At 35.5% G+C, this 13,167-nt stretch overlaps 2 protein-coding genes and 1 long non-coding RNA gene across 3 annotated transcripts in view; 2 read left to right on the forward strand and 1 right to left on the reverse strand.

The window, feature by feature from the left end:
- The window catches only part of LOC123273078, a 12,733-nt gene extending 2,904 nt beyond the window's left edge, over positions 1–9,829 (forward strand). Inside the window, exons 3-4 of the long non-coding RNA XR_006511245.1 lie at positions 8,383–8,390; positions 9,820–9,829. This is a non-coding gene — a long non-coding RNA (uncharacterized LOC123273078). The remainder of the gene's footprint in view (positions 1–8,382; positions 8,391–9,819) is intronic.
- LOC123273069 lies at positions 6,901–7,990 on the reverse strand. The gene is made up of 2 exons (XM_044740259.1): positions 7,669–7,990; positions 6,901–7,220 (listed from the first exon to the last, which is right to left on the reverse strand). Exons 1-2 carry the CDS (start codon positions 7,770–7,772, stop codon positions 6,935–6,937), a joined length of 390 nt encoding a protein of 129 aa, XP_044596194.1. The 5' UTR covers positions 7,773–7,990; the 3' UTR covers positions 6,901–6,934.
- Positions 9,830–10,649: 820 nt separating the features above from the next.
- On the forward strand, positions 10,650–11,442 carry LOC123272888 (circumsporozoite protein-like). The gene is made up of 3 exons (XM_044739904.1): positions 10,650–10,671; positions 10,776–11,018; positions 11,168–11,442. Exons 1-3 carry the CDS (start codon positions 10,650–10,652, stop codon positions 11,440–11,442), a joined length of 540 nt encoding a protein of 179 aa, XP_044595839.1.
- Positions 11,443–13,167: the final 1,725 nt, after the last annotated feature.

Genomic DNA, 13,167 nt, shown 5'->3' on the forward strand with positions numbered 1-13,167 from the left:
TATATATATATATATATATATATATATATATATATATATATATATAAACTTTTGAACGAACTACATTTTCTTACTCAGCTCAACAAACTGAGTTAGAAAATGACTAAATTTTTCAAAAGTTGCGCCATGAGGACGGCTGCATTAGTTAGATTTTGATGAAATCTACTAAAAACCGCAGAAAAGGACCAATAACCAGGAGTAGGTCGTCGTGAGACGCAACATGGACTGGATTGAAGTAATGCTTACGCGGTTCCGATTCAGTCATCTCCGTACCATCCACGGGGGAAGAGAGAAGAGTTTTTTTTAGTGGGTAAAAATCCCACACTACCGACCATCATCTTTCAATGATAGCGGTGTCTTTGGAAGATTTTTTTCGCTTCTCTATAAAAAAAAAAAAAAAAAAAAAAAAAACACACACACACATACATACAGACTGAATTGTCCTTCGGTTGAAAAGTCGTCGGTTGAACTGTCGCGGTTGAAATGTCGTCGGTTGACTAGTCGCGGCACCCATACAGACATAGTGACACCCTCGCGGGGATAGTCAGGTAAGTTTCATGTGACCATCAAACTTCGATAAAAACTCGATTTTTGCAAAACGGGGTAAAACCAATAACTTCCCGATTTTTAAAAATCTTCGATTTTCTTAGCGGGACGGTTAAAAAAACAGTGTAAAAATAGATTTTTCTAACTTCCCACTAAGAAAATTAAAAATTTTCAAAACTCGGGAAGTAATTGGTTTTACTCCGTTTTGCAAAAATCGAGTTTTCATCAGATCTCGACGTTTTAAGGTCACAGGAAGCTTCCCTGACTATTCACGCGATGGTGTCTGTGCGGCTGTATGTATGTATGTGTGTGTGTGTGTGTGTGTGTGTGTGTGTGTGTGTGTGTATGTGTGTGTATGTGTGTGTGTGTAAACCTCTTATAACTTTTGCCATTAAATTTCGTGAAAATTTGAATCGATTCAGTTCGCTAGATTTTGAAATAAATCTCAAAAATAAAATTTTCAAAAAATCGTTTTTTTGGAATGACATCTAAACGGCTTGACCAATCAATTCCATATACTAATCCGCTCTTAAATTTTAAAAACCACGTCGATTGCCACCAGTCCCGTCAAAATCGGTTGATTTATTCGAGAGTTATCAAAAACGAAAAATTTCGAAAAAAGTGTTTTTTTCACATAACTTCATTTCTTTTTGGATCGTTTTTGATGAAATAAAATAATTATTAGAGCTCAAAAAACCACATTGATCGCCACCAAGAACGTGAAAATCGGTTGATTGGTTCGTGAGTTATTTTTGTCAAAAAAATTCGGAAAAAGTGAATTTTTCAAATTTCTCTAAAATTTTCGGTTCGATCAGTTAAGTAAGTAAGTATATCAAAGTATACTTTTGAAAGTATTTGAAAGTATATTAAAGTTAGAAAATTCAAAAAATACTGTTTTAATTAAACTTCTATCAGACTTTTGAGCTTGAAGAGCTCAAAAGCTTAAAACAGCTAACTCTTCGACTTGCAATTTTAAGTGCTTAGATATGGAATTAGCGGGAAGTTGTAGGGATGGCTTTTAGGGTCAACCGTTTTTCAGATTTTTAAAAGTTATAGTGATTACCCCAACAGTAATTTGCAAAAATGTGCACTACGAGCGCTTAAAAACCACTTTTTTATGGAATTATGTAAAAATAGTAGGGGTGTGCGAATATTCGAACTTACGAATTATTCACCTCGAATTCGAATCGACTTATTTATTTGAATTATATTCTATTCGAATTTCGAATGGAATATTCGAATAATTCGAATAGTTCTGTTAGAATTAATATTTAGATTTATTTTAGAGAAAAGTTGTACAGGACAACGTCACTGTACTTAGTATACCTAAATATGTATACATGTTTGTATAGTATACAGTTCACTGTGAATTCCTGTATTCAGTATACCTGCTAATGTTTCCACTACCCCTTGACCCTTAATGAAGTAGTGGGAGTATACTGAGTACTGAGAGTACTAGATGTAACTAATAATTTTTCTGTTATAGTTAGTCGAGCTGAAGTCTTTCACCATCAAGTGTCAATTGTCCAGATTTAGAGTCATTTTATTGCAAATAATTTAACATTATTTTTCTATCAGTTTAACCTCGTTTAATATTGTTTGTTTAGTTAAATTCAGTGTGTAGCTAATTTAATATTAATTGATATACTTATTTTTCTTTTGTATCAATAAACAATACCTGAGTAGTTATTTCTAACAAGTTCGAATAATTCGAATAGTTCGAATTATTCGAATAGTTCGAATAATTCGAATATTCCGAATAATTCAAACAGTCGTTTTCTGTTGATAAACTAACTAATTTTTTTGAAAAAATCACTTCGTTTTATTTGATTTAACTAAATAAGTTTTCATAATTATTTGCTAGTAAAGTCTACTTATTATTTGTAATGAATATTTCTTGGTGTATTCGGACCCCCTGTCCCGATGCACCCCACCATTTTGACATTTCTCCGGGAAAATTCGATTATTGTGTAAATGAGATCTACAACACGATGGATCAGACATTGAAAACGATTTCGTTGTTTTCGCTTTTCACTGCTATGACAACCACTTTCCCTCGCGGTTTCGGAATCACTGTTAAATCACAGTAAAATTTTAGTGAGATTGTAGTGAAAAGACAGTGAGATCATGATGAATTTACGGTGAAATCACTATGACATAGGGACATTAGGTGACTGTGGTTTTATGGTGATCTCAGAGTGGTTCGATAGTAAGTTCACCGTAGTCTTATCATTTTATCACAGTCGTTTCATAGTTATCTTACAACAGTTTCACCATAAATTCATAGTAATTTGATAGTAATTCCATAGTGATACTGCAGTCAGCTTAGAGTGACACCACTGTGAGTTTTACAAGGGAGGATGGGGAATTATTGTCTCTCCACTTTTTCTCTCCACAATATAATTATGCATCTCTCAACCACGAACTCTCAATCATTTTTCTCGCCCCCACCCCCCTGCATGTCAGGATTTTTTCTTTCATGCCCGACACACATCCGTTGCGACTGTGGCCGACTTACGCGTTATAATCAGTACCTGCATTTGCATTACGGCCTTAAATAGTATGGAAGGTACTTCTATAATAACATTTTTACCTTCCATAACTATATGGGAAAACCATAGAAAACCCGGCTGGTACAGAGGCCTGGCAATGTAGCGCACATATCTTTTTTTTTTTTTATTTATAATCACTGAAAAATATTTGTGCGTGCCGGGATCGAACTCGGGTCCCACTCTTTCGAAATGTGGGCACCGAGCCGACTCGGCTATTGCCAGCCTAACTTATATATTATAATATTAATCTGTTAAAAAATAGGTTTTTAAAAATTGGAATAAGACAAAAAAAAGTTGCCCATTTTTAGTAAATTTCACAGAAATACAAATAAACTATTGCTTTGATCCTCATGACAGAACATTCGAAATTTTGCCAGTTTCCCACTCAGTTTATAGCTTCAAAATAGTCCAGTCGGCCTGGAAAAAGAAGTTGTTTGTTGGCAACTTTTTGACAAATGGTCCGAATTTGGATTTTTATTTCTTTCAAAATACGCAGAAAAATATTCTAAACATTTGTATGTATGTGGAAAGTGTTGCTTTTTTTTGTTTAAAATATTGCGTTTTAGCGTTGAGCTTCAAGTTAAAAATCACAGAAACTCAAGTGGTCGAGACATGCTGCGTATAAAATGTAGAGAATTAAATAAGGAACAAAATGATCCAAACCCGATGTCTATACGACCAATATTTCACGTAATATTAATTTTTTAATGAAAAAATAAATGCGGTTCCGCTTTTCAACAAGTACCTATAACTCCGCGAAAATCATTCAATTTGCTTTTTTTTTTAAACTATAGCTATTGTTGTTTTCTATAAGCAAAAAATCAGCTAAACTTAAAAATTTTTTTGAATTCACTGGAATTATTCTCAGTTTTTCGAAATTCTGCATTAAAAAATAGTTAAAATTAGAAAAAAATTATTTTTTTTTTTCATATAAATTGTCGAAAAGAGGCCAACCAACCGCTTTTTTTCTCAGGCTGACTGGATTTAACACGGTGTTATAACTATCTGATCATCATGAAGTCACAGTGAAATCATAGTGAAATCACAGTGAAATTACTAAAAATTCACTGTGGAACTATTATAAACTCATGGTGTTATAATCATCAAGTCATTATGAAGTCACAATAAAATAACAGTGAAATTAGTATGAATTTATTGTGAAACTATTATGAAACCACAGTGTTATCTTTATGAGACTACCATTAATCTACAGTGATATCACTACTAAACCATAGTGACAAAATTTCCCAAAGTCACTGTGAATTCACCAAAAAATTACCGTAAACTCACCGTGGATTTATGGTGAAGATGATTTCACTGTGATTTCACTGTCATTTCACAGTAATTCCGAAACCGCGAGGGTTGGCAACGATTATCATGGCAACGGTTGAATATAAATGAATAAAATTTGTAAAAATATTGATTAATTGAATTGTTGATAATAAACATTTTGACAGAAGCGTTCTTAAATAAGGGTTTCGAAGAGCGTAACATCAGGATGAGCTTATGTCTTAAAAAATGTTAATAATTAAGAAATGACGTTGTATTTTGTCCATCGATAATATTTTCACACGCTTTTTTTAACGATATAAACCCATCCTGGAGTTACACTTATCGAGACCTTTCATTACAATACCCACACGAATTTTTCATATATTTTATATATTTTACAAATATGAGAATTATCATATGTATAAAATATATAGAAAAATTCGTGTGGGTACTCAAATGAAAGGTCTCGATGAGCGTAAGTAACATCAGAATGAGCTTATATCTAAAAAAAATGTTAATGATAAAGAAACGACTTTGTAGTTTGTCTACTAATGATATTTTGAACAATATAAGCTAATTCTGAAGTAACACTTATCGAGACCTTTTATTTGAATACCCACGCGAATTTTCCCATGTGTTTTATACATATGATATTTCTCATATTTGCGAAATATATAAAATATATGAGCAAAATCGTGTGCGTACTCAAATGAAAGGTCTTAATGAGCGTAACTTCAGGATGAGCTTATATCTGAAAAAATGTCATTAATTAAGATATGACGTATTTTGTCCACTGATTATATTTTTAACGAGATAAGCTCATCTAAGAGTTACAATTATCGAGACCTTTCATTTAAATACCAACACGAATTTTTTACATATTTTATATATTTCACAAATATGAGAAATATCATATATATAAAAAATATGGATAAAATCGTGTGCATAGTTAAATGAAACGTCTCGATTAGCTTAACTGTAGGATAAGCTTATATCTTAAAAAATGACAATAATTAATATATGACGTATTTTGTCCACTGATGATATTTTCAACTATGTAAGCTCATCTTGATTTTACCTTGATTTCATCTTGATAACCGTTGCCAAAGTGGTTGCCATAGCAGCGATAAGCGACAACAATGGAATCGTCACATCAACTTTTTAATAAAGGAATTTTATATAGCAGTTTTATAGTACTAATTTTTAGTACAATATAAAATCAACACACAAGTAGAATAGTTAATTCAGTGAAGACAAAAATAAATTAATTTAAATAATCCTAGCTAGAGATAAAGCTTATAGAATTTCCAAATGTAGTCTATATTGACACTCCTTCAATGTCTGATCCATCGTGTCGTAGATCTCATTTAAAAAAAAAAAAAACTAAATTTTCCTGGAGAAATGTCAAAATGGCGGGGTGCCCCGGGGCGGGGGTCCAAATACACCAAGAAATATTTATTACAAATAATAAGCAGACTTTACTATCAAATAATTATGAAGACTTCATTTGGTCAAATAAAATAAAACAAAGTAATTTTTACACAAAAATTAGTCAGGTTATCAACAGAAAACGACTGAATTATTCGGAATATTCGAATTATTCGAATTATTCGAATTATTCGAACTATTCGAATTATTCGAACTATTCGAACTATTAGAATATTCGATTCGAATTTCGAATCGAATAGTACTATTCGATTCGAACAATATTCGCACACCTCTAAAAAATAGTTATTAAAAATAATTTTTAAATGATCAGTGATTATTTTTTTACCTGACAATGTACTTTTTGTAGCATTCATATCCATATTATGTTTGTCAAATACAAATTATTGTGACGAAACACGGGATCTTAATTTTTAGGCGAGAGTAGAGCATACCTACGCTCACGCTTAAGGCATGCAATAAAAAAAAAATCCAAGCAACCAATATGATTGTTTATGATTATCGGAAATTAAAAAAAATTTCGTTGTAAATTTAAGAATTAAAAGAAACAATTTTGGAACGTACTTGCTGTGCGTCGTTGTGTCCCATCTCGGATTGAACTGAGTTACACGAAGATTGTCCCCACTACAATCTACATAGAAGTAGTTACCATTTGTTCATTTTTTACTATAGATAGAACTAGGTTCCATCCGACATGGAAACCAGTTAAATGTTATTTTTCCGTGTAGGTAATAATTTTTCTGTGCTTGAAAAACTGCATCGAATGCTACTTATTTCATCGAAAACAGTTGATTCGATCGGAAGATATTGCAGTTAGAACTCTTAAAAAATGTATGTTTTCAACTACCACTAAATTTTCGAGCTTGAAAAAGTATGAAAGTCGTGTTTTAGAGCTCGAAGAGCTCAAAACCGGAATAGATAATTTCTCATACGTTTTGTACATAGCAGGAAGTTTCAGGGATGACCTACAGGGTCAACCGTTTTTCCAGATTGTTTTCTGTGTATTCTTAAAATATCAATAAATATTGTATAAAAAATGGATAGTTAAAATATTGTTTGCCTTTTTTTTTCGGCACAAAAAATACCTAAAATTTATACCTCTACACTAGAACACCCCCTTAATATTCGTATTTTTCTGCAGATAAATTGAATGTTTTCTCACCATATTCATTATATTCACAATAAATTAATCTATCTTTCCGTTCTAGTTGTGATATAGCAAATAAGATGGTTGATTTTGCAATTACTCCACTTACAATAACGATGGTAAATATACTTGCATAAGCTATAACTCTAATTATCTGAAGACACAATTCATATAAACGTGTCTCAACCATGGACCCAGTTTTGGCCTTCAAAGGAATGAAACGAAAAAGATCCCAGCCATAAATCTCTTCTTGCTCTCTTCAACAAATTAGTCATAATAATTAATATTGAATAAATTTTTATTAAAAATTAATTAAAAACTTAAATTAGTCATAATAATTAAAATTCTATTAATAACAGACAATAAATTTTGTTTTATTATTTAACTTTTACTCTAAACTGAATGATTAAATTTTCACAAACGGATCATTTTAAAAAAAGTTGGTAAAATCTTTTCTTTATCGATTTCAGGTTTTCACAAGACAATATTTCAAAACTTCGTGAAATCCCCATCTTTCGAAAATATTTTTATTTGACAGCGACAAATATTCTCTTAAAAACAAACTTTGATCCATTTTAAGTAGGTTTAAGTCCAAATATCTACTAAATAAACCCGAAAAGGCTCGATCAAGTACATTATTTTGAAGCATAAAAAAATGCAAAAAATAAAACTTGGCTGTTTGCAAACAGAAATTTTAATACGTACTTTTTGTTCTTGTCATTTTTATTTTCATTTTCAGAATCATCATAATTATCTAGTCCAACAAAATAACTAACTCGTCGTTTTTTTTCACGATTCGCGGTAGACATTATTGAATTTAGTAACAAGAAAAAAATGATTAAAAATTCTTATTGTTGACCATAGTAATTCAACGTGAGAACTATGATTTTAAATTTTTCGAAGAGAGTATTTGCTCCGAACGTTTATTATCATTTTGATATCACGATTGATAAGATTTATGTAGTTATCAAGCGTCTGTTTACTTTGCGATCACATAGGTGGTATGAATCAGCTAGTTGATGTGAGAAATCATCAAAGAAAAATGATCGAAATACAGTCGATCCTGATGCAGAGTAGAACCTTAAATTATACGCTGAGTTGAAACAATCAACTTGTACAGAAAGTTCTTAAATTATTTTTGACTTTATCGAACTCAAAAACCGTCTTTTTTAAGTAGTCATGTAGTTTTTAAAAATATAATTTTTAAATATAAAATATATTTAAAATATATTTTTAAATATAAAATATATTTAAAATATATTTTTAAATATAATTTCACGCCAAGTCGACCAATTATAATGCAATAAGATTAATACTATACAAGTTCAGATAATATGTTTGCATGAAACAGGATGAAGGGAGGGGGGGGGGGGCAAGATGGGTTTCCTAAAGTTTTTGGTACCTCTAAATTTTTGGGAGCATGATGGGTCCTCTAAAATCCGAACAAAAACAGTTTCACTGTAAAAAATTGCACCAAGTCCACCTTCATAAGACTATTAAAAAAAAAAATTAAAAAGAACGGTAGACCCTAAAGGCTATCCGTGCAACTTTCCGCTCATTTCATACCCAGGTGCTTAAAATTGCACTAATGATGTTTTTGAGCTCTCCGAGCTCAAAAATACCATTTATGTATTATTTTGAGCTCTATAAGCTTAAAGAAATAACTTTTTTATGCTTTTGAGCTCTTCGAGCTCAAAAGTCTAATAGAAGTTTGATAAAACACAATTTTTCAAATTTTTAAACCGCAATAAATTTTGAATAAATGAACCGATTTTTACTGGGTTGGAGGCGATCGACGTAGTTTTTTTATGTTAAGAGCTAATTAGTTTTTGGAATTGATCAGTGAACCCGTTTAAAAGTTATTCCAAAAAATTTCGGAGTTATGTTGAAAAAACACTTGTTTTCAAATATTTCGTCGAGGATATCTCTCGAACCAATCAACTGATTTTTACGTTCTTGGCAGCGATCGACGCAGTTTTTTAAGCTTTAAAAATTATTTTATTTCATCAAAAACGATCCGATAAGAAATGTCGAAGTTAGGAGAAAAAAAAATTTTTTTCGGTTTTCTTTCGTTCAAAATATCTCTGGAACGAATTAACCGATTTTAACCGGATTAGCGGTGATCGACGTGGGTTTTCAAGGTTAAGAGCAGATTAGGTTTTGAAGTTGATCGATCGAGCCGTTTAAAAGTTATTCCGAAAAAACCACTTTCAAAAATGATTTTTTTCTTATTTTTTTTTAGATATTTAAAAATTTCTCAAAATCTATCGGTCTGAATCGGTTCAAATTCTTAGGTAATCGAAGTTTGAGGGAACTCTTTAGAACGCCGTTTTGTTGGTTCCGATCGGTTTAGCCGTTCAAAAGTTAAAAGCGATTCACATACTTACACACACACACACACACACACACACACACACACACACACACACACACATGTTCGGTATCACCTTTGAGAAAGATAACCGGTGGATTGATTCAATGAATCTACAACTGGCTAAACAGAAGACTGAGGCTGTGCTTATTAACAGCAGAAAAGTGATAGAGACCATAAAACTGAAAGTCGGAGAACAAGAAATCACATCACAACCATATATCCGATATCTGGAGTGATGCTTGATGCCCGACTCAACTTTAAGCAGCAAGTCGAACACGTGAGTGCAAAAGCATCAGCAGTGGTAGCTAGCTTAGCACGACTGATGCCAAACGTCGGAGGCCCAAAGCAGAGCAGAAGACTACTACTATCATTTGTAGTTACATCAGTGCTCACTTACGGAATATCTATCTGGGCGGACGCACTAGAAAAGCAAGAATCATGGAGAAAGGCTGGACCAGTCTACCGTCTGAGTGCCTTAAGAGTAGCAAGTGCCTTCCGCACAATATCTATGGAAGCAGTGTGTATCATCTCCGGAACTTTGCCTCTCAGAGTCTTAGCTGGGGAAAGACGGATCCTTTACCAATGAAAGAAGTCGACCACACTAAGCGCTGAGGAGCTTGGAACAGAAGAGCGGCAGAGGAGCATAAGTAGATGGCAACTACAGTGGGATGCCACAGTGAAGGGTAGGTGGACGCATCGTCTCATACCAAGGATCAACGTTTGGCTAAACCGGAGTCACGGTGAGGTCAACTATTATCTTACACAGATGTTATCAGGACACGGCTGTTTCCGGTCGTATCTCCACCGCTTCAAGCATGATGATTCCCCGGAGTGCCCGTCCTGCTCAGGAGTCAATGAAGATGCAGAGCACGTTTTCATTGAGTGCCCACGTTTTTACCCACAGCGAGATGAGCTGGAGAATATACTGAAGAGGAAAATCCAACCAGAGACAATAGTAGCAGCAATGCCGTCATCAGAAGCTGCCTGGAACGCCACAAGCACTTTTGCTACAAAAGTGATTACTAGGGCCGAGAATTTAGTTTTTTTAAAAGAGAGAGACAGAAGATAGGCGTAGCCAAGCGTTCTGATTGGTCGTAATAAATAAATTGTTTTTTGTTTATCGCTATTAAGTGAAGACAGCAGCTTGAATAAAAAATAAAATTTAGATTGCGAATCCAACATGAAAATATAAAAAATATGTCAAAAAAAAAACAGGTTAGTTTGCAGATGTGAAGGTGCTTGTAAACAAATACAAGTCTGTGCTGCTCAGATAAATAAAGAAGAGAATTTGAAACACCGTGTTGTAACTAAAATGTTTAATGAAATGAATAAAAGTGAACAGTGACAAGCTGGCGATTTTGCTGGAGATCGCGTAAAGGAATTGCTCCCGGTCTCACTGGTAATTTTGCTGGAGATCGCACTGACGGTCTTTTTAAAGGTCTCGCTGGAGGTCACGCTAGAAATCTTGCTGACGGTCTCGCTGGAGATCACGCTGATAGTTTTTCTATAGGTCTCGCTGTCGGTATCACTGGAGGTCGTTTTGCTGGGAGTTGTGCTAATGGTATGGCTGCCAGTCTCGCTAGTAATTTTGCTAGCGATCACAGTGACGGTTTCGCTCGAGATTACGCTGACGGTCTTTCTGGAGGTCTCGCTGGAGATCACGCTGATGGTCTCGCTGGAGGTCGTTTCGCTATAGAAGTTGTACTAATGGTATTGCTGCCAGTCTCACTGGTAATTTTGCTAGCGATCACGGTGATGGTATCGCTGGAGATTACGCTGACAGTCATTCTGAGAGTCCCGCTGGAGATCACGCTGACGATCTTTCTGGAGGTCTCGCTGGTGATTACGCTGACGGTTTTTCTGGGAGTCTCGCTAGAGATCACGCTGACGATATCGCTGGAGATCATGCTGACGATCATTCTGGAGGTCTCGCTGGAGATCACGCTGACGGTCTCTCTAGAGGTTTCGCTGGAGATCACGCTGACGATCTTTCTGGAGGTCTCGCTGTTAATCACGCTGATGGTCTTTCTGGAAGTCTCGCTGGCCATCACGCTGACGATCTTTTTGGAAGTCTTGCTGGAAATCACGCTGACGATCTCGAGTGATCTCCAGCGAGACTCCCAGAAAAACCGTCAGCGTAATCACCAGCGAGACCTCCAGAAAGATCGTCAGCGTGATCTCCAGCGAGACTCCCAGAAAAACCGTCAGCGTAATCACTAGCGTGATCTCCAGCGAGATCTCCAAAAAGATCGTCAGCGTGATCTCCAGAAAGATCGTCAACGTGATCACCAGTGAGACCTCCAGAAAGATCGTCAGCGTGATCTCCAGCGAGATCGTCAGCGTGATCTCCAGCAAGACTCCCAGAAAAACCGTCAGCGTAATCACCAGCGAGATCTCCAAAAAGATCGTCAGCGTGATTTCCAGCAAGACTTCCAAAAAGATCGTCAGCGTGATGGCCAGCGAGACTTCCAGAAAGACCATCAGCGTGATTACCAGCGAGACCTCCAGAATGATCGTCAGCATGATCTCCAGCGATATCGTCAGCGTGATCTCTAGCGAGACTCCCAGAAAAACCGTCAGCGTAATCACCAGCGAGACCTCCAGAAAGATCGTCAGCGTGATCTCCAGCGGGACTCTCAGAATGACTGTCAGCGTAATCTCCAGCGATACCATCACCGTGATCGCTAGCAAAATTACCAGCGAGACTGGCAGCAATACCATTAGTACAACTTCTATAGCGAAACGACCTCCAGCGAGACCATCAGCGTGATCTCCAGCGAGACCTCCAGAAAGACCGTCAGCGTAATCTCGAGCGAAACCGTCACTGTGATCGCTAGCAAAATTACTAGCGAGACTGGCAGCCATACCATTAGCACAACTCCCAGCAAAACGACCTCCAGTGATACCGACAGCGAGACCTATAGAAAAACTATCAGCGTGATCTCCAGCGAGACCGTCAGCAAGATTTCTAGCGTGACCTCCAGCGAGACCTTTAAAAAGACCGTCAGTGCGATCTCCAGCAAAATTACCAGTGAGACCGGGAGCAATTCCTTTACGCGATCTCCAGCAAAATCGCCAGCTTGTCACTGTTCACTTTTATTCATTTCATTAAACATTTTAGTTACAACACGGTGTTTCAAATTCTCTTCTTTATTTATCTGAGCAGCACAGACTTGTATTTGTTTACAAGCACCTTCACATCTGCAAACTAACCTGTTTTTTTTTTGACATATTTTTTATATTTTCATGTTGGATTAGCAATCTAAATTTTATTTTTTATTCAAGCTGCTGTCTTCACTTAATAGCGATAAACAAAAAACAATTTATTTATTACGACCAATCAGAACGCTTGGCTACGCCTATCTTCTGTCTCTCTCTTTTAAAAAAACTAAATTCTCGGCCCTAGTGATTACCGAGTTGCGATCCATTGAGAGGAAAAGAGCGAAAGACAGAATCTAGAAGGAAGAAATAACATCTTAGCCACCAGAAGGAAGAGCGGCAGCTAATTCCTCCCCCCGCGAAGTAATGCCTTACGGCGGTATCATGGGGGATCAGAGGATAGAAGAGAAAGGGGTTTCAGGGTTTAGTGGGTAGGGGCGTTAGTGTCGAGTTTTAGTATGACGCTGCGTCGAGTCGCTACATATCCAGGCCAAACAGCTATGCCTAGAATCCGTAAAAAGGATTCCCCCCCCTAAAAAAAAAAAAAAAAAAAAAACATACATACATACATACATACATACGTACATACATACATACATACATACCTACATACGTACATACATACATACATACATACATACATACATACATACATACATACATACATACAT

The sequence above is a fragment of the Cotesia glomerata genome, linkage group LG10 (genome assembly GCF_020080835.1).
Source record: "Cotesia glomerata isolate CgM1 linkage group LG10, MPM_Cglom_v2.3, whole genome shotgun sequence".
NCBI classification, from domain to species: Eukaryota; Metazoa; Arthropoda; class Insecta; order Hymenoptera; family Braconidae; genus Cotesia; species Cotesia glomerata.

Excerpts from the sequence above, each read along its gene's own strand:
- LOC123273069 (XM_044740259.1), bottom strand. The coding sequence starts at position 7,772 with ATGTCTACCGCGAATCGTGAAAAAAAACGACGAGTTAGTTATTTTGTT. Across the intron at positions 7,221-7,668 it reads AAAAATGACAAGAACAAAAA|AGAGCAAGAAGAGATTTATG; the intron begins GTACGTATTAAA and ends AATTTGTTGAAG.
- LOC123272888 (XM_044739904.1), top strand. The coding sequence starts at position 10,650 with ATGTTTAATGAAATGAATAAAA. Across the intron at positions 10,672-10,775 it reads GTTTAATGAAATGAATAAAA|GTCTCGCTGGAGGTCACGCT; the intron begins GTGAACAGTGAC and ends GTCTTTTTAAAG. Across the intron at positions 11,019-11,167 it reads CGCTGATGGTCTCGCTGGAG|GTCTCGCTGGTGATTACGCT; the intron begins GTCGTTTCGCTA and ends ATCTTTCTGGAG.